Source organism: Aptenodytes forsteri, unplaced genomic scaffold (assembly GCF_000699145.1).
Source record: "Aptenodytes forsteri isolate BGI_AS27 unplaced genomic scaffold, ASM69914v1 Scaffold8, whole genome shotgun sequence".
Lineage (NCBI taxonomy): Eukaryota > Metazoa > Chordata > Aves > Sphenisciformes > Spheniscidae > Aptenodytes > Aptenodytes forsteri.
Window position 1 is genome coordinate 1,206,383 of NW_008796218.1, and position 21,894 is coordinate 1,228,276.

A 21,894-nucleotide genomic window follows, 5' to 3' on the forward strand; every position below is an offset into this window, starting at 1 on the left:
GCTCTTCCAGCCCTTCAGTTTGCAGTGGTTTTGTCAATTTTGTGCTCATGATAGGAGCGAGAGCAACACATCCTGGCAGAGATGAGATGGCAGCTTCCATCTGCGCCGCTCTGATGGAGTCAGTTGGATCTGGTTTGGGAAAAGAGGCTGTTAAAACCACAGCCTCCTCTCAGACCAGCTTTCAAAATCTGCCACCAGCAAAATGCAGCCCTGGCCACTGCAGCCAACTCTGCCAGGCTGTGCCCATCCCACGGGGACCTCCTGCATGGCTTCCACTACACTGGCATGGGAATCCCTTGGCAGAGGGGACATGACCCTTCCCCACACTCTCTGCCACCCCAGCTAGCTGGCATTGCCGTTGCAGCTTTTCCTCCCAGAAAGCAGCAATTTTGGGGCCAGGTGCTTGAAAGAGGTTTGCAGCAACCTTGAAATGCCCAGCTCTTGGCCAATACACTCAAAACTCCTTTTGGATGAAATCTGCTTTCTGCACGACTTGTCAAATACTTGTGAACGACAAGCACGTCCCACAGCAGGGACGCTGCCTGGGCCTCCCACAAGCAGAAGGGGGAACTGGACACACTTTCTAAATTGGTCATGGCGGTCATCCATGATTTTTCTGGGTACAATTAATAGGTGACTTAATTCTTTGCTTAATCTGAACTGTTTCCATTACGCAGCTGAGGAAGTTCGGTCTCCCAGCTGCCTTGCTATATTTGGGCTGTGAACTGCAGGAAGTTGATCAGCATGACATTGGCACAGATATTCCCCTGTAATGTTTCCCTAGAAAGAGAAATCTCATTCAAACCTCTCTGCCTTCTCCTCCCCACCCCCCGGGCACCAGGGGTACTGGGTGCTCTGCCTACCTGCTCCGGCGCTGAGTAATCCTCCTCTCTCCCTCCCAGGGAGTTCATCTGGACAGCTGAAGGATAGTGTGACATGATGGGTGGCTCCAGGACCTTTTAAAACTGCCTTACCCGAGCACAGATGATGACACCCTAAAGTAAACATCAGTGCCCCCTCCCCAAGACATGGACGCATGAACCAGCACAGTCCTTCGAGTAGATCCACAATGTTTATTCAATTGCTTTGAAGGTGCAGTAGCGTAAGTGCGCGTTTCTGCCTGCGGCCTGTGAGATCCCTGCCGCTGGCCTTGCCATTAGTTGCAGTAGTTTTCCAGTTGGTAGAGGGAGCATGTGTTGTGGCAGCATTGCTCAACGATCCCTCGCTTCACTTTCTCAAACTCCTCCTGTTGGAAGGGCAGCTCCCCTACCTCACCATGCAAGGGACCGCTCACTGCCAGGAAAGAAAAAGATAAGCCGTGGGACATCACACAGCATCAGCCCTAGCTGTTAAGCCCCACAGAAACCCCATTTGCAGGCACCAGATTTTTAAACCAGAGTTGGATGGAAAATGGGGAGAAAGTTGCAAAGGTTTCCCCAGGTTGATGCTGCTTGTAGCACCTTCAGGCTCTGTGTTTCCTCTCCCAAAATAATCCTGTGGTGCTTAGAAGGAGCCAAGCTGAGTGGATATCAGCAGTGTGAGGGACAAGGAGATACAGGGGCTTTATTGAGGCAGGCATGTGGAGAAGAGAAACCCTGCACCCTCCCTGGGGTGAGCAGCTAGTAAATAAGAGGATAAAATGGGCTGGTCTGCTCCAGAGAGATGAGTTGCTTGGGACTGCAACCCCCTCGGGCAGTTACCCACTCTTCCGGGAGCCTGAGCAAACAACTGGAATGTCTGTGGGATTGCATGGACGGTCCAGTCCTGGGGCTGGATGCACTTCCCAGCTGGTCCTGAACAGCCTGCCGCTGTTGGCTGCCTGGATGTAGCCTCGAGCTGATGGCAAAAGCGTTCATGTGTGTCCCTGTTCACAGCTGGGGGATGAGTTTTTAGAAGGAATGATGAATTGGTGTATTTGGACACAGACAAAACAACAGAATGTCTCATTTGCTGGTGGGAACTTGAAAACTTGTGGACAGAACTGTTCAGGTTTTAGTTGTCCAATGAAAATATAGAAAATGGCAAATAAAACAGAGATTTTTCCTGTAGGAAGAAAAGAGGCCCTAACAACAAAAAGAAAATGCCTGGAAAGTGAGAATGAGATGAAGTTTCTAGGGCAATATGAAAGTACAGCACAAGATGCAAAATCCCCAAGCCCCCAAAGCGTGATGCAATGAACAAGGCACAAGAGTAACAAGAAATCATTATGCTAGTGTGCTAGGAGGAAAATTTAGGAAAGGTTTAGTCCAACATTAAGTAGAAGAGGAAATAGCTAGTCAATGTTTTGTGATTTACTTGTCTTCATCCTTCAAGCCAGCTGTGAGTAGACTGTAAACACAACCAGCTTGTGTGACAAAGAGGTAGTGGCCCAGGCAAAAATCCTGGAACAAGAGGTAGAAAGTCCTCAGATACTTCCAAACTGGTTGGCCCTGATGAAATTCTCAATACCATATTTAGGGAATTGGCTAACAAAACTTCCAACCCATTCGTGGTGGTCTTCAGAAACAAATCATCAGAGAAGGGAGCAACTAACAGCTCAGCTGGCCATTCAAAGCAAATCATGGCAAACCTCTGCTATGACATTACCTTGCTTCACCTTCCAAAGACCTCTAAGACTATTTCACGAGATGGTTGCATATGCAGGAGAAGGAATTGGATACACATGAAACCAGTGTGTGATGGGAAGAGAACTGGTAGGAGAGGCGTATCATAGTCAGGGGAGGTTAAGTAATGGTCCATCTTGAAATGAGAGGGTTGAAATGACTGGATTTGGCAGGGGTCTCTTCTGCATCTACTCAAAGTCTCCATTAGTAGCTTGGAAGACAGAAGAGAGAGTGTACTTGCTGGATTCACAGAGGAGCTAAAGCTGAGAGGAACTGCAGGTACCCATCTCCAGGAGAGACATCATCCTTGCATTACAGCTGGAGAATTACAGGTCCCGGCTCTGCCTAGATACAAACATCATGTTGAAGAGCAGCTCTCTGAACTGCCTCATCCCACCTGCACTGTCATGCAGACACAATGTGCTGGACCAGGGGCAGTGACCCAGCACCAAGGGTGTGCGGGCAGGGCTGTCATCTCCTCCTGCCTCCCGGCCCTTGCACTTGTCAGTAGTCCAGGAGTCCTAAGGAGGGGAACCAAAGCAGCTCCACCAGCATTTCACCACCATGAAATAAGAGACGATATAAAGCTGTGGGGGGTGCAAGCCTCTTGAAGGGCAAGATTAGTGCTAAAAATTACCTTTGAAACTATAGAAACACTGAAAAGATGGGATGCTGTTCAGTGGGAAATGGGAAAGATGCTAAAGGTAGGCAGGAAGACTGCGTTGCGCATCCAGGACGAGGGTTTGACTGTGGTAGCGGTCCTTCAAGGACTGCTGATCCACCTGAGGGAGGGCCAAGGCATCCAAGGGAGACAGTGATCACTATCAATCAACAGTACAGTGCTGCTTTGAAAAAGGCAAACCACCTGTGTAGGCAGGAACGCGGTGTGAAAAACATGCAATATCATTCTTCCAGTTTGCTCACTCTACTTGGCACTGGCAAGGCCTCAGCTGGGGTCCTGTGCACTTCTCCAGGCATCACCAGTCAGTAAGGATGTGGACCAAATGCAGAACAATTTGCATGGACAGAGATCTAGAAAATATGACCTAAGAAGGTGGGGGGGGCGTGTAGAGGGGATTTATCTAAGAGCAGGTTAAAGCTAGACATGGGAACAGTCTTCCAATATTTTGAAAAGCAGCCATAAAGAAGAAAGGATTAGACTCTTCTCCATGTCCACTATGGAGAAGACAAGAAATAATTTACAGCAAGGGATGTTCAGGTTAGATATTGGGAACAAACACTCAAGAAGAAGGTCAGTTAAGCATGGGAACGGGCAGTTTCAGAAGGCAGAAGAAGCTTCCTCACTGGAGGTTTTTATGCACGTACTAGACAAGCATGGGTCAGAAATAGGATGGGGACAACTGATCCTGTCTTGGGGCAGAAGGAGGCTTCCTGGGTTCCTTCCACCTTTATTTTCTATGAACACTCCCAGGCTGGTGTAATGGCCATACAAAGAAATAGACAAGTTTGAGCTTTCAGCCACAATTCCTTTTGCCTCATAAATCCTCTTTCCCTGCCTGCCCTCCCATGTGCCTTTTTAACCTGAAGAGCTTTTCACTGGCAATGTGATGCTGTTGGTATGTTAAAGGTATTCCTGGCATTCCCCATCAAGGACATTCCTGGTGTCACCGTCAAAGATAGGCGGTTGTTGGCTTTTGCATCATATAGCATACGACTGCGTTCAAGGTCAACCTGACTTACCTAGAGGCTGCTCAACGTCCCGTCGGGCTTTGGGGGAGTAGAAGAAACCCCGCTCTCCACACACCAGGTAGAGAGCCTCCACCAAGTGGGAGCCGCAGAGGTGCTGGTTGGCAGCTGCGTGGCTGGTCCCAGGGCCAGAAAGAGCGAGAAGGGCCAGGAGAGGCAGCGATTGGATCCAGAGAGCCATGGTGAGCACGCTGAGGCCTAGGGTTAAGAGGCAAGAGGAGGTCTAGGGGGGAGAAATAGGTTGTCATCAAGCATCTTATGTTCTTCAGCTCCTTTGGCATGAAAATGAGACCGAAGTAGCAGATGGACCTTCTAAAGATGCCCTAGCTTGAGAGGGAAGGAGAGCTTTCCGCGTCAGGCTTTACAAGTCACAGTAAATGACTAATTATTATAACCAGAAGTCCATCTCCATCCACATGCTCACATCAGTCCTGGCCTCCCTGCTGTCTTCCCCCAAAAGGCCAAACTAGACTGGAAGAGCCATCCCACTGAGCCCTGTAGCATACATGCCCAGGAGAGCTGAGATCAGCAGACACCTTCAGAGGAAAAACCCTCTCTTCCAAGTCAGAAGGGGCTGTTCTTTATGATGATGGCCCAAAAACAGCACAATGTGTTCAAAGGCCTGGGGAGACCTCATTTTCTTGGACTAGCGAACCAGCACTTGTCACCATCAGTTACATCAACTTAAGAAAACAGCTCTGCAAAACAGGTAGAAGCTAAAAGGGCAGCAATCACACTTACCCAAAGAAGTGGCAGCAAGAGATGGAGAGAAGTTTTCTCTGAGAGATGAAGACTGTTTGGTTGGTAGTAATATCCCCATTGTCTCTTTCCCATATTTATATGCTTTACATTAGCCCAAGTGACACAAGAGCTACCACAAGCCCCACCTCCCCGATGACACTCTAGCCAAAATTTTTGCTGCTTGTGCACATTAATTTCTCTCTACGTAGCATCAACGGGTCTTTATGCAACTTAAGATAGAAGCAACAGTTTGCAGTTTCCATCTCATTTCATCTGACCTGTTTTTGCTTCCCTGAAGCTCTGTCCTGAGCCATCAGTGACCCTTTTAGCAGGAGATAATGATGCTATTACAGCTGCAATGATTACTAATGACACTAATGCTGGCAATAGGCACTGCTGGCATTGAGGTGGCTCAACAGCTGTTTCTAAAATGTAAAATTAAAGGCAAACATGTTAATCTGTTTGATTAATATCACCTTGGAAAGTATGCAGCAATGGGACCAAGTTGTCAGTGAGACCATGCTACTGTCAGGTGTTAGAGGAAGGAAAACACATTATTGCGCTGAGGCTATCTGTGGTCCCGCTCGCTGGCCATGCGGTGCACAGTGAGAGACACGCATCCACGGCTTGGGCTGGGGGAGGAATAACATCTGCATTTTGCAGGAGACCTTGGGTGGTCGTTTTAGATCAGTGCAGGGCCAGAGTTAGAGCATGTGAAATTTTGTATGTGAAAAAATAAGCCTTTCCCCCCTTTGCCCGCTGAAAGGCAGGTCCCCTCCTTCATCTGCCAGGTGCCCCTTCAAATTCCTGTTTGTGATTAAGCAGACCAGAGACAGTCTCTGCCGTTTGCAGGTGAGAGCTCTGAGCACCTCAGCTCTTCTCTCTGAGGCTCTGCCCAAAATTGTGTCTTCGACACCAAGAAACATTTCTGGTAAATCCCAGTGAAAACCAGGAGATAGCTGATTATCTCCATTCTGGCTGGTAAGTCTGCTTTTAATTGGAGATGATAGGCCAGGGGTAGTCCACTGGCTTTCATGGGTCTGATTTTGGCAACAGATCTAGCTCTTTCTCTCTCTCACAACATTACCCCATTTTTTTGATGCTCAAAAATAGCATGGATACCTCCACGCTCAACTTTTCTGCCACCAATAGTATGCTTGCACCTTTTTCTGCTTATACTTTTTTTTTTCCCTGCCTGAAAAGGCCCTTTTTAAATGCTGGGGATGAGATGATCTTCAAACTTCCCATTGCTCTAAATTTTGAGACTACAAGTGCTCAGCACCACTGAAAAGGAGACATTTTCATCTGTTTGAACTCTGCTGCTTGTTTAACTTAGAATAAGCCTGATTCTCCATACACAGTATAAATCAGAAGGAAGTTCACCAAAATCAGCAGAATGCCTTGAGACTCAAACCAGACTTTTGATTTCTTGAGTAGCTAAAGCAATTCCATCCATCAGCATCTAGGAGGTAGGAAGTCCCATACGCCCCTGTTATGGCTTTATGTGTGGAGTATCATATGTTTGCCAAATGACTGTGATTGCAAAAAGGCTCGTGAGAAGTGCTGAACCTCTAATGAGCATACAGGGAGGGGACTCATTTGCTCAAACGGATGCGAGACAAGGTTATCAGTTACATCCCCTGCCATGTAGGTCTTTCGGCCTCCTGCTAATAAATCCAAGTTGTGATTCTCAACTACAGTTAATAGCATCTCTGCACAATGTGTAACACTATCTCTGTCTCCCTTCCCCTCAAAAAAGATATTGGATGTACTTGAATGACCTAGTGGTATACCCATGAAGAGGGCCTCAGGTTTCAGCAAGATATGAGTACAGGGAATTCACTTACTCAGACCTTCTTTCTACAGGGAGAAGATGGGGAATTAGCAGCTACACAGGATAAAACCTGGCATTTTACCCCATTTGAAGTAGGTTGTCAAAGCCAGGAGCAGAAGCCTTGTGCCACTCACGCTTCCTCCCAAGCAGGGAGCCCCCACCCAGCACCTCACACGAAGGGGATGACTTGCAGAATTACCCTACAGATCCCCTTAGCAGTCATTTTCCTGCAGTCCCCACACTGCATGAGGTCCAATGGACCTCAGTCCAGTGGTCACCTTGGAAAGACTCCAGAGCAGGGTGTTCCCCAGGTTAATCACATGCTGAGATTTGCCATTTAGGGTTTTCCTTCTTACACTTTTGAACATTACCTGAGCTCACCTGAACTTATGTTTTATTGACAGTGGGACTTTGTAAGGAGGGTTCTCTGTCCACTATCTTCTCCTTTCTGGGTAGCTTCCCTGCTGGGTTTCCCCCTTCCCCGGGGCTTACCCCACTGATGTAGCAAAAAAAGCTGTTTTATTTTGTGTTGGAGGTGCCATGTTATTCGTCTGTTACTTCTCTTACTGTTGGCTAACCAAATCCTGGAGGTAGCTTCGAAAAGCTCGTGGCATTTCTGCAGCATGCCCCAGCAGGGAAAGGGCTGACTGTACCCGAGTGTTCAGGAATCTCTCTTGGCTCACTGTAGTTTGGGTGCAGAAATAAGCCAGAAGATTTATTGGAAGGAAAAAAGATATCACATTGGCTCAAAGTTCAGCACAGGCCAATTTTTTTTGCAAAAGTTTCCTACTATGATTTTTTTTCCCCTTCCAAAATATGATCACTTTGATTATTTATTGGAAACTGTATTTTCTTACCATAAATGGTCCTTTGGAATATGAAAAGTGCTAGCAGTGATATAAATGGATATAGAATGGATATAAACTGCGGAAAGTTTTGCCTTAGAGGGAAAACTCCCATGTCAGCATGGGAGAGAGCACTGAGAGAGGGGGCCAACAGGGGAGCCCGTTTCTTGATGGAGACGCTTTTTCTACAGAAAAATCTCAGCTCACTCCTTCCAGGTTGGGCTTCCCCATGATTTTCATGTGATTAGGCAGCGATGGGCCAAATGCTCATCCATCGTTTCAGCTACGTGTGCCTCCCGTGACCTCCCCAGATCCTCAGCTCCATGTTGGGCTTACTTGGCTGAAGGGTGGGAGCAGCTGGGTAGGAGTGGGCTGCTCCTGGTTCCTGTGCTTCGTGCCAAACCACCTCTGGACGTGACTCAAAGCCACCTCCCTCACTCACATCCCCCCGACCCCGAGCAGTTGCATCAGTGGGAACGAGGTTTAGGCAATCCCCGGTGTCATGTAATCAAGTTTTACAGTCCGTTGCCAGCACAATAAAATCTTTACTACTGTAGATGTCTAGCATTTTCGAACCCTGTCCTGAAAAAATAACAAGCCTGCTACGGGGGAACTAGTTAACAGTTACAAGTTTGTGCAAGTTTTAATGACAGCAAAGGTTAGGTCTAGAGGCAAGCAAGTTCTTGGAGAGCACCCAAGGACCCCGAAACGCCACCCGTGTCTCCACCGCTGCTCTCATGCTTGGCAGCCACTGCCAGAGCTGCTCTGCCCATCCCTGGGCATGTGTTGCCCCAAAAGCGGAGCAGAGAGCAACACAGCAGTGTCCACGTGCCTCCTTTTCCCTGGAGGGCGAATTTGGTGGCTTGTGAAACAAATAGCCCCAGAGGAGGCACCGCCTGCCAATGCACCCCTGTGCTATACCAGCAGCCTGCCGAAACACAGCCCTGAGGCACCTGGAGGGGTCTGCAGCTTTTGGGGGTGGTCAGCCCCTGGGAGGTGCCCCAGTATGGCCACTGGTAGCTGGGGATGTGTAGTTGGGGCAATGCATTTAAGCACATGAGCCGTTTGAGCTACAGAAGTGTAGCTTTTTGCTCAGCACGGGGAAATGGGGACACCCCGGGGCCCAGCAGTTGTCCCCCCCAGGCTTTGCTCTGCTCTCTGTGCGGGGTGCAGCAGCACCCGGCGGCATGGCACGGAGCGGGGAAGCTGGTGCTCCTTGTGCATCCTCAGTGCTCCTTGTCTCTGTGTGGTTTCCAGCAAGTGTGCTCCCATTGGCATGTCCAAGCACCCGTGGAGCAGCAGCATGTGACCGCCCCACCAGCAGCAGTGGCGCGAGACAAAGGACGGGGAGGTGAACCTGGCACCGAGGAGGGTGCTTAATCATGGGAATGCTTGCAACCAAATCCTGCGATGCCTGTAGAGGAGGCTCTGCAGTTTATCTGGAGCCACACAATGAGAGATGCCCTTGCTTCAAAAGGGGCATTGTGCAAGCAGAGAAGGGGGCCACTCACTGGGATACAAGTAATCTCAGCTGCTTTATAAACTAATCCGGGTGGCCGCCTGGGTGCAGGGCATGTGAGCCGTCCCCATTGCCCTGCTGGCCGCTGGGCCCAAGGGAGACGCTCCTGCCAGACTGTGGATTTCACAACTTTCCAGGCTCTTCCAGGCCAGGGACATTATCTTGCTGCTTAGAGCACAAAGGGTTGATCCATAAAACAGAGGGTGTAACCCAAAGCCCAGTGTAACCAACTGGGTCTACCCTTCGGTTTCCGTCACCTTTGGGTTAGCTGCTAATGGTGAAGAGGGTTGTAAGTACATCTGCACCTCTGGAGATGGAGCTCACTGGTAGAAGATGCTCCAGGGAGCCACTCCAAAGAGCCAGTAACTTTAATTAGAGAATGAGGGAGTTTCTCAGGTGTGCTGTGGCTCTGAGAACTGCTTCCTGTGACCTAAACCCTCTGGCCACCCCTCCTGAGCACAGTGTGCCTCTCGGCAGGGAAATGCTGACCTTTGGCCAGCCCATCTCTCCTGGGCCCATGGCACCTGCAAATTGGTTTGGCTGCACCTCGCTTAAGCCCCCCTGGCCTCTGCAGGCTCAAACCTCTACAAAGTACAGCTTGTACCCAAGAAAAATAGACCAAATTTAATGATCTCTAGAGTAAAGCTCCCAAAATCTTTCCCATCCACCTTGGGAAGAGCATATGCAAGGTTATAAATATAGATGGAAAAAACAGGTATGCTCCTTTTAACCCCATTAAAATATTACTGGCCACATATTTTTTGAGAAGGTAGAGGAGAAAATAGCACCTAAGAGCTGCTAATAGTTCCTAGACACAGCTATTAGCAGACACAGCAGAACAAATTAGTTTGTTTATCAATGAGGAGAAGATTAAATCTGTGGCTATTAATGGCCCAAAAGTAATCCTTGGCGTAGATAGAGAAACATTAGAAGAGGTGATGACACCCTGCTAGAGGACAAGTAATGAACAGCAAAAGTAACAAATAACTTTCACAGAGTGGAGAAGCACTGGAAAAGTAGCCTGATCAGCACCAATCCAAAAATATACATTTTCAGCACTGATACCACATCTGTCCTTCTTCATGTCATGCAAGTCCATGAGAACAACCAAAGAGGATCTTGAACTGATCCTCAGGAAACAATCATGAGAGGGGCCATTGAGTCCATCAGGGAGTTTTCTCCAGTGTCCACAACTGTAGGCAGTAAAGTCTCATGGTGCCACCACCATGGCTTCCACAGCAGGTGGCATCACAGGCACCACTTGGAAAGCAAAGGCATGGATGACCTGGTGAAGCCTTTGGTAAAATAGTGAAGAAGAAAACCTGGTCCTTGGCCATGATGCTGGAAAGCATGGGCAGGCCACCAGAGAGCAGCAGACATAGCAGAAAGTGATGGGTGCTATAACCAGCCGAGGCAGCAAGGGGGTAAAGAGCGAAATGCAAAAGAAGTGAAGGAATGGTTTCTGCTGGCTCAGACTGGATTTGTCCCCTGCTGTAAAGTGGTCTCACGGATTGAAAATAAATGATCATGTCGCACACTTCCGTATTTTCTGTCACTGCTCATCTTTGCAGCTGTGGGTGTGCTGTGGACATCTGCCACAGTTTCCCTGATGATAAAATTGGGGGCTGCAAGTGATAGTGTAAGAGGACACTGAGGAACAGCATACTCATTCCCGGACCACACTTTTTGCTGAGTTTAAATATGAAGCTTTGAGACTCCATTTTCTAGAATAAACTTTACTTTAAAAGCCCTTGCTTTGCTATTAGGGTGCTCTTGGAGATTTTGGTTAACGTTGTTCTTATGCTGCTGCCTTGAGGCCCCGCTTTTCTCCATGAGATGTGGCTTGCCATCTGGAGGTGCCGCTCGCTTTTTTGCCTTCACAGGGTGCTCCGAGCTTTAGCATTTTGGATGCCTCCAGCTGGGTTGGGACTCAAGACAGGAGCTGTGATTTCTTCCTCCTTCCCCCTCACTCCCACAGCGTCACCCGCATGGGAGTTGGTGTTTTGCCAACCAGCACAGCTCTGCGCCAAAAGACCTTTCCTAACATGGCATCCGGCAGCGAATAAAACCCAACCCACCATTGCTCTTCCAAGCAGCAGATGCTCCCAGGCATCCATCTCCCTGGCGTTATCACCAGCTACACTGGTTATTCCTCGCTCCCGGGATGCTCCACCAGGGCCAGTAGGTGCCAAGGACTTGCAGAAGGGCTGACCCCCTCCCCGCTCATGGTCAGACAGACCCCGCTGTAGAGTGCTTTGATCTCCCCTGCCAGGGCATGGGGACTCCCAGGTCTGATATCATTAATTATCGCTGGATAAGTGGATCATTGTGAGCACTTAAAGCTACTTTAAGGATTTGGATGCACACCGGTAACCAGTCCACAGGTTTGCCTACGGGTTCCTAGACAAGGAGGTGTAAATCCTACTGATAAGGCTTGTTAGTGTTAGGGGGCTGGGGAAGGGGAGGTGGGAGGGTGTTTGGAACCAGGCACAGGGATCTCCGGGGGCTGGGAGGGGTGAGCCCACCACTGCAGCCCCCTCCTCCTGCCAGAGAGCCCCTGGCCGGGGGGAGGCACTGGGGTGCTGCGGGCAGTCAGGGTCAGGCTGATTTACAGCAGCAGAGGAACCAAGGCTGTTAATTCAAAGTTGCCGCTTATCGTTGTTTAGAAAGCAAGCTCCAATCTGTTGGTTAGCGATTTGGCCTTTGCTGTAAATAGAGGGGCCCCATGCTTTGCTCTGACATTTTTGTCCTTATTATCTTGTCTCAGCCTCCGAGGGAGGTGGGAGAGTTATTTAAGGCGGACCTTAGTGAAAGGAAAATGAACAACTCCCTTACCCCACCCTGTTTTTCTCTCCACCGTCCTGGGTGACAACTGTTGCACTGAACTATCTGTGCGAAATACTTAATCCTCTACCATCCCTGCAAATATTTTGTAGATCAATTCACCCTGCTGTGCCCAAAGAAAATAATCACAAAGAGACTGAGTAGAACTAATGTTAGGAGTGAAAAAACGGATTTTGCATCATTATCCCTCCAGGAAAATCAGTGAAGATGGGCCATGACCCCATCAGGCGCTGGAGCTCACCACCGGGCCTGTCTGGTCTTGCATCACTGTGGTTCAGGTCTAATTCAAACCTGTGTTTCAGATGAGTTTGAAAACCAGTTGCTCCATCCCAGGCTAAACCTTTGAACACCGCATGCAGAAACACATGATAGTGGCTGGTTGGAGCTAGACAGAGTATTTTGGAGTTCAGGTCTGTGTACTGGGAATTTAGATTGGGACCCAAACCCTGCACAGTTCTAGGGAGAGGATTCAGGGGATGCGCAAGGAGTCTGGGTGGGTCCCATCCCTGCTGGGATGTACGTGGTTTTGAGAGGCTTGCAGTACAAAAGTCAACATGTGAATGTGCTCCAGTTGCTCCTGAGTGATACACACCGCATACAAGATGGTCAAAGTGAATTCATTAACAGAGACGTGAAGAAACCCTCGCTCATTTGAAGCACAGCACTAACAAGTCTGAAAAATATCTAATCTCCAAACACTCATTTTATTGACCTGCCACCGCCAACCGTACCAGCTGTGCAATGAGAGTGCTGCAAAGCTATGTTAGCACCTCTGAGGTGCAGTCACATGGGTTTTTAAATCCCTTACCTAATCTTTGCAAACCTCTCTATTCAGTTAAAAAAAAAAAAAAATCTCCTGATCTGTTTTCAAGACATTTCAGATAGTTTCTGCTTTCGGCCATGCCAGAAAAACGTCAAAAGATCGTCTTTCCCCTAGAAAATCTAGAGTTTTCCCAAACATTGTAATGAACAAGTGTAGGAAAACTGAAAACATTCTTTGCAGTGGAAAGTGCAGTACCTTTTCTGATCCCTGGGGAAAGAAACAAGCCTGATTTGAGCTGGATTAGCAGTACAAATGACAGCTCAGGTCAGCCGCAGCCTTATCCAAATCAATTCCCATCTCCGGGGGTGCAGTGCATGTGTGCGCACATACCTGCGGCTATAGGATTTGTAAATAATTGAGTTCTTCTGATCCGTACCATCACAGCACAAGAAGAAAGATTCAGTCCTGAGGGGGCTGACAGAGGTTCAAGCCCCAGATCTGCCACTTAGACGCTTCTTCCCAAAGCTGTTTAGGCATGTAATTACTTTTCAGGCTCTGCGCCTGGTCTGAGTCTCTCTGATTCTCTGCCTTGTTTTATCTGTCAGCCTTTTACAGGGACAAGAGTACTCTTCTACCTCCCAAGCGTGTAATGAAGATGAATTCATTACAGCTGTAACACTTTAACGAGCACTATGAAGATACAGGGTATCCTTACAAGTCCTAAATTAGGAAACTCCCTCTCAGACAGTGCTGGGATGCCTGGATGCATGGTCCAGACCTGTGCCGGCAATACATTAATCCGCCTCTGTCCATGATTCTGGAAGGGATTTAACCAGAGGAAGAGTCTGGCTTTCACATAAAAGCCAAGCTTGCAGCAGTGACTGGAATTAGTTTCCTTAAACATAAGGATAACTCTAGAGTAGGAAACACTCATGTGGCCTTGGGCACCTCTTCTGGTCTCTGGGGGTGCATTCCAGTTCCTGGGCATCCTGTATCCCATCCACCACTCCCACATGGATGCAGCAGAAGCCTTAGGTCATCTAAAATAGTCCCTATGCTTAAGCAAGCAGGATCCACCCCTAATTAGTCTTAGAAGGGTGTTCAACACATTTAGGATTAGGGTTGCATAGCCTGGTTACATGCAAACCAGACTACGTTACCAGACACAATGCATACGCCGGCATTCCTACATGGCCAGCATTACTGGAACTGAACAGAAACAGTGAGAAATGCTAGGAGAGAAAGCATGTAGCGAAGGCAAGCCCCCCTGGTGTGTTACTATTTAAAAGAGACCTCCCAACTACTGTTCCATGCATAATTGTGCAATTGGTAATATCCTGGCAAAGAAAGGCTTAGATCAGCTTGTCTGCAAACAAGGGACCATTTTCCACCTTCGAGTTAATATTTTGCATGAGCACCAGTTGTGGATCTCCTGCTGTAACAAGCCCCAGGTTGGATTTTGCGTACTGCCTGCGGGCAAGACAGCCGACTTGAATCTGGACAGCAGAAGGATGCAAGAGCCAAACTCAGGATGCTAGACCAGAAATATATTTTTTTTTATTCTTAATATCATGTCAGCAGCAGCACGATTCCAAAATGAAAAATAATTCTGTTTCGTATGTCTTTACACAGAGAGACAGACAGACAGATCCACCCACAGCAACAGCAGCGACAACGGCGAGAGACCGCTCAGCGAGGCACTGGGACACGCAGATACCAGAGGGTACGATGGGGCCTGGCTCAGAGGAAGGCTTTTCTCCTTTCTCCCTCCCTCACCAGCCCATGCTCCTTCTACAGGAGGGTTTAACCTGGGCTGGCCCATCACCTTGGCTTTCTCCAGTCACTTTTTATAGAGCTTGCAGCCATGTTTGGTGAGGTCTGGGGAAATGGCATGAAGGTTCCCATGACCCACCCAAAAGACATGAGCTCATGCTTAGCTCTAAGCAGCCACATAATCCTACAAATCTGCTCCACTGTCAGGAAAAGAGAATTTATAACATCTTTTGGTGGAGGGTGTGACTGGGTAGATCCTCAAAGTCTTTTCCTCTGAGTGATCTCATTCAAGGCAACTCTACAAATCTGACCAGCCTTGTGCACAATACTTAAAGGATACCTTAAGACGAAATTGAAAGCATGGGGAAAAAAAAATCTAAAAAAACTCAGGAAAAAGCCTAAAAACAGGAATACTGGAGAGCTACAGGAAATCCCAGCAATATCAGAGATTACAGCAGGGGCTGTGGGCGCCTCTCCAGCCCACAGAGGAAGCCGATGGGTGATAGAGACCAAATGTTCCCTGATACAGGAGAGCAGATGAAGGGAGACTTGAGGATACGCCGCCTTTATTAGTGGGACTGGCATGGGAAGCAGCAATAATCCGTGCCAACTGAGCCAAGGCAACACCAGAATATCAGCTGCTTCAACGGGAAAATTGTGTTTTAAAAGAGTCTATCAAGTGACTTGAAATAAGTTTGTCTTTAGAAAAGGAATACCATCTAGTGGCCTAAAAAGGCAATAAGGAGGTGCAATGGCAATTAGAGAATCTGATGAATTTAGAAAAAGAGAAAGAAAAACTGCAGAAGTAAGGACAGGGATTAACATACATAGTGCAGTGATTCACCCTGGAGCAAGGGAGAGCTCAAAAGGGACCTGATCATAGTAAATGCAAAGCTAAAATTAGACACTTGCAAAAGCAGATTGGGATGCAAAAATTAAAAATAACTGCTGTAGCTGCAGGAAGTAGTGGAGAGAACTGGATCGGGAGCCATCAGAGGAAGATGATTTCAAGGATGATACGGGCAAATGGGAAAAGAAAGAGAAGTTGAGAATAGCAGCATATCCCACAAAGACTACAAGTGCCGTCCTAGGGCAGACAGGTATGGCAGATCAAACCGCTGTAGCTGTTACGATGGAAAAAAGTGACCCCAAGGCAGGTAACTGCAGATATGAAGCCACTGAAAGAAAACACAACAGTAGAGTGGAGTGGAGAACTTAGAGAAACTGCTTCAAATTTTGAATTAAATGGGAATTAAGCAGTAAGTTGATTAGAGTGTGTGCTCCACCAGCTTTTATTCATTGCACGCTGGGCATCTCCTTGATGAGTGTTTAATCAAGCCATCATGGGCATTTAATCAAATTGCCCAGCAGAATGGTAAGACAAGGATGCAATTGGCAGCATTACCATCAGTCCCTAAGCTTGAGGAAGATGGAGAGTCTTTAATGAACTGATGGGGAGCTGCTCAAATGTCAGCAGGACATGATACCATGTACCAACCACCCACTCCCAATGGAGCACAGGTATCTCCATTGCCCCTGGCAGCCCCGAAGCTAAGTCAGGCTCCTTGGACAACAGATGAATTAGGAGAGCTAACAGCACAAATGCACCCCCACAATTCACAGCAAACTCCCATATGGCAAAACGTAGGGGAAGAAGCAATTTACAGAGTTGCTTTCACATTAAGAGACAAACAATATACTTTTACTTGCATCCCACAGGGCTGAGCACCTGCCCTGCTGCACACGCTTGCATTAGGAAAGTATTTGAATGATGGTATCCGGGGGACAAAGAAAAGAAATTGTCTTATGTGAATGATATTCGGGGGACCGCAGCTACAGAAGAAGAGGTACAAGAAAGAAGTAGCTGAGTTTTAAAATTAATAGACCAAATGGGATTTAAAGTCAATTTGAATACGGCACAATTAATGCAACCCCAGGTTAACTGCTTGGGAATTGGAACTGGTGAAACAAGAAGACAGATAGTTGCTAGAAAGGTTAAACTTTCTGTGAAATAAAGACTCCCACTAATCAGTCCCAACTCTGAAGAGTGCTGGGAGGATTTAATTTCTACAGCAGCATATCTATAACTGTGCTAGTATCTTATGGCAGTGTATCCATCTTTGCTAGTACCAGCAGAGCATTATGGAAATGACAGAAAAAGAATCAGGAAGGGAGCTGGAGCAAAGAGCAAGACGATGCTTTATCTAATGTGAAAGAAGCTGCTTGAAAAGCTCCTGCACTAAAATTCCCAGTCAAAGGAAAGTTATTCGCAGTAAGAATTTCAACATGAGCTGATTCTGTAGGAGCAGTACTGTTACAGAAAAATAGTGAAGGAAAATGGATACCAGCAGCATATGAGTCCTCCCCTCCCCAGGGGCTGGACCAAAATTTCCCTGGCCATGAGAAAGCCTGGTTAGAGGCAGTCTGGGCTGTGATGGTCTTTGAGGCTTTCACCCTCAATAGTCCAGTCGTACCCCAGTCTACTCATGCTCTGCTCTTAAGCACAAAGAAGAGAAATGGTTATTAATGTGGATATCTTTTTAAAGAAACTGGTAATAAACCAAAGGTATTGTGCACTCATGGGAGTGCAAAATTTAAACAAGGAGGAAAAATAATCCAAGACACTGCTATTAGTGGAATGAGAGAACAAATAATAGGGTAACTAGAGAAAGGATCATGCCAAGGAGCTTACAGACTGTCAGTAAAAGACATAAACCCCTCTGCACAATTTCTCTCTACAGATAGCCACTATGCTGATAATAGAATAAAATACTGGATGCATAATAGGGAGAAAGGTGATGGCAAGCACATAATAAGAGAACCATGAAGAAAACAGGAGGTTTATTTTACAAGCTTAGAGGGAGAGTGGGAAAAAAATATACGTAAAGGATGTTAAAGTACATGGGAAGACTGAAAGCAATACTGAGAAACAATTTAGTGAGCAAGTAGATTGACTCAAGAGTTTGTTTACTGCAGCCCCACCCAGGAATCAGGTAAAAGAGAAGATGGGATGGATACTGTGGCTGGCTGAATGAGAGCAAGTCATCTTAGACTGTCATAATAAGTTACATAAAGGAGTACAAGGTACTCTAAAAAGAGTGCAAAGAATTTATATTTAGCCCCAAATGAAGCAAGATATAGAGGACAAATAAAAACTGCATAAGGTGTGCAATGATGCAAAAGTAAACTAGTAAAAGAAAGCTGCCAACTCTACTGTACTGGCTAAACCAAGGACCTTGGCAAATACTGCAAAGGGATCATCCAGATAAACTGTCACACACTCAAGAAGGGTATCGGTATCTTTTTGTCACCATGAATATCTTTCCAGGATGGGTTGAGGCTCTTCCACCTAAAAGGAATACAACTGCTAGAACTGTAAAAGTGCTGTTAAAGGAAATTGTCCATAGATATGGAACATCAGCTGAGGTAGGATGAGATGGAGGAGGGGTCTTTGTAAGTGAAGTGACTCGAGCCTTAATGATTAACCTGGGGATTAAGCAAGGACTGCATATACCCTACCACCCGCAATCCTCCAGAATAGTAGAAAGAAATGAGTCAGAATATTAAAAATAGACTAAAGAAAATTGTAGGACAATATCCAAAATGATGGGCTGAAAAGTTAACCTTGATATTAGTAGCTTTAAGAAACAGTAACAGATTAGGAACTGGTTTACAACCCTACCATATTTTGTTTGGATAGCCCGTTCCTTGGTGGTCCCATGTCCAAGACCCTAAAATATTACTGCAGGATAAAGAAGAAAACAAGGCTCGGGTAGAAGCTGCAACATGAGAAAAATAGGTAAAATGAGAAAGGAAGAATCCAATTCATATATGGCTTATGAAATAATGGGCCAAGTAACGTATCTGAAATCAGATTAAAAGGAACAAGCCTTAGAGACAAAATGGAAGGGGACCTATTACGTTACTAATAGGATAAGTACTCTAAGATATTAAATAGATTAGGGCAATGGTAAATGCAAACGAGTTCATGTTTCTCAGATGTCTCCCTAAGGGGCCAAATAATTCTGGAATCTGTCATTAATTTATCAAGAACACAGACACAGAAAATGCCCCAAAAAGGAACCTCAGGCGCCTGTTTGGCCTAAGCCCCCGCACTCACAGCACACCCCAGCACAAAGTCATCTCTTGGAAGCAAGGGGGTGCAGCCCGCATGGTGTTTACCTCTCGTGTGGCTGCAGTAGATCTGTTTATATGCTTGCATACTAACGGGGCTGGTTTATGCTTCGAGTTTTGCTTATTTTCTATTTTGGTACGGCAACAGATTTTACTACAGCTCCTGGAACAAGCAACAGCTGACAGAGCCACGGAGCAGCAATGCAAACTCCAAGGCAAGGCAGAGGAGTTGAGGGCTCCTGCAGTTGCAAGGATTTTTAACTTGGCTTTTCAGTTCATATTAATAGCTTTGGTCTTTTTATAAATTGCATTAATTTTAGACATTTAACAAGGTAGATAATGACTGTGAAGTGCTTTGGAGAACTAAAGGCAACCACCTTCAGACCTTTACGGGTTTCAAGGCCAGACCAGAAAGCAAATGCCTCCACGGAGACTCCCTGCTCGGTCCTGATCAGGAGCCTGGCGTCACTGCAGGGTTTGCAGCATCCTTGCTGCACTTGCGGGCAGTAACCCAGGAGCTGGAGGCTACCAAAGGAGGGGAGGAACAGCAACCTGCAGGCCAGTAACATGACATTGCTATTGCTAACAAGGCCATAAGCTGTGCATTAACTATACAGGCTTCATTGTTACATCTTGCCTGTTTGGGGCTTTATTTTCTTTATTTTAGCCTGTTTTACTGGAGTCACCAATAAGATTTTCATGGCTAGATAGCTAGCCTATGACCTAACCTGCCTTAGTCTTTCATAGCTTGCTCCAGCTATTTAATCTAATAGTAATAACTTAAGACCCCAAATTAAAAATTGTTACAGCTCTTAAGGGAGCCTTGAGAGTTACAGCTCAAGGTCTGGATCCACCCAGATTGGTAAATCATAGCTGAAGCTTTGGAAAAAGTGCTCTAAAATTACAATAACTGAATGAACTCAGTAATTTTATTCATTTACCGGACAATCCTCTGAGGAGGAACAACTTGAGGAGAAGCAGCTAGCCCTAGTGTTGAACTGCTGATTTCAGTAATGGCCTTTTAAGTGATTTAGGAGGAATTTGGGGGGGGTGGGGGGTGGGGTGTCAAATAAGAAAGGAAACAGAAAGGAGGGATTGAAGCAGGTGGGAGACTAAGTGCTGTCAGTAGCTAAGTAGTTAAAATTTGAAAGAACTGGGGGTTAAGCATATGTATGTGAAGGTCTGAAATGGGATAAAGGGTAATGGATTGTAAACTATTATGCCTGAGCCACAGTAGAAGTAACACTGGAGGGTGATGTTATATATAAGTATTGGAGGATACTTGCACCTAATACCCAAAACTTGACTGCTAAGCCTTGCATTTCTTTAAAGAGGAAATTATAAAAATCATATATAGTAGATAAGGATGGTAAAAGTCTTTACAGAAATGTTATAACTGACCATGCAAACAACTATGTGTAATTTTCCCCTTCACTGTTCCCCACAGCTGTTTAGCTGCCTCCACGCATCCCAAGCCCAGCTCTGATACTGTACAGCTGCATAACCTTGGGCCAAACTTCTGAGCAAACCGCTAAGTTATGAGACAGCCTGCAAGAAGATAAGAAGGGCAAAAGCAGGGGGAGGAAAACTGAGAGCTTTGGGTCAGATCAAGCCATTAATATCTACAGTAAAAGCTGGACGAAACTGGGTTTGAGCATCCTAACCATATGTTACCTTTCTCAGAAATGGCCAGCAATAGCATTAGTCACACACCTGAGCTACATCAGGTGACAGTGATATTGAGATATCTAAGAATAAGACAATGCTGTACCTGTGTAATAGACTGGAAAAGTGAAAGTGTGCGAAATCCTCCCAAGGACTGGCAAACTCAGGACACCAGTGGCCCCACTCAGTCTGCAATAACCAATAAACTCAGGACACCAAGAGGCTGCCAAGGCTGCCCAGGGCCACCAGCACGCAGGAACATCAATAGCAGTGACTGCTATCTGCTGTGAAGGACGGCAGCTGGGCTCTTGAGCACCCCCTGCTGTGGGAGCTTTTAAAAGAGGGCTTGAAGGGGGTGCCTACTCTCTCACCTGGGGTGGCCAGGGCCTGCTCTGTGGTGCTTGCACTGGAGAGGATGCAGGTAGATCAGGGCTGCTCTATGCCACACAGGCAACTCCTGGCTTCGGTCAATTTAGAGGTTCAGGGGAGCTACAATGCTTATTTGCAGCCTGGTGGGGTGGTGTAGCTCACGGGTTCATGCCTAAGCATTCCCCTGTGCAAGAAGCTGAGGGGAGGCTGGGAGCTGAAATTTCAAACCTCACAGGGTTGGTTCAGGCAGAAAAGCTTCTAGAGCAGCTCTGCATTTCCCAAATGTACGAGGCTGTAAGAGGCAGGAGATGGTAGGGACTGAAGGTCCCTCATGAAGTTGCTACAGGAGTTGCTTTCGGGCTAAAAAAGCAGATTAATTTATTCTCTCAAACTGCAAAAAATAGATTTTTCTCTCTCTCTTTTTTTTTTTTTTTTAATGAAGATTTTCCCAGCCTGGTGGGGTGGTGTAGCTCACGGGTTCATGCCTAAGCATTCCCCTGTGCAAGAAGCTGAGGGGAGGCTGGGAGCTGAAATTTCAAACCTCACAGGGTTGGTTCAGGCAGAAAAGCTTCTAGAGCAGCTCTGCATTTCCCAAATGTACGAGGCTGTAAGAGGCAGGAGATGGTAGGGACTGAAGGTCCCTCATGAAGTTGCTACAGGAGTTGCTTTCGGGCTAAAAAAGCAGATTAATTTATTCTCTCAAACTGCAAAAAATAGATTTTTCTCTCTCTCTTTTTTTTTTTTTTTTTAAATAAAGAAGATTTTCCCCTCTTCCTTGCATCCAGGAGCCTAGCACACAGCTCTTGACTTCAACTTTGTAGCTTGGCCATGCTTTTGGTGTCTGTGCTAAGCCTCTTCCAGCAGTCAATAGAAAAGCTACCCAAAACACCAGCAGGCCTTAGGTCCACCCCTCTGCCCTCCTCCAAGCTGGCCCTACATACAAAAGTGGAAAGCTGTTAGGGTCACATGGTGACAGGCAGCAGTGCAAATGTTTGGAGAAGACAGGTAGGAGTTATCAGCTGGGAATTAGGTGAGGGCAGAGCGGGCGGCTTTGGGGCTGCAAGGGAAGAGGGGAAGGAAAGAGCCCAGTTCTTGTA

General features: G+C 46.8%; 1 protein-coding gene across 1 annotated transcript; it reads right to left on the minus strand.

The window, feature by feature from the left end:
• Positions 1-1,156: 1,156 nt before the first annotated feature.
• INS (insulin) lies at positions 1,157-6,639 on the minus strand. Its single transcript, XM_009288741.2, has 3 exons — positions 6,629-6,639; positions 4,305-4,525; positions 1,157-1,293 (listed from the first exon to the last, which is right to left on the minus strand). The coding sequence occupies exons 1-3, from the start codon at positions 6,631-6,633 to the stop codon at positions 1,157-1,159; spliced, it is 363 nt and encodes a 120-aa protein (XP_009287016.2). The 5' UTR covers positions 6,634-6,639.
• Between the last annotated feature and the right edge of the window lie 15,255 nt (positions 6,640-21,894).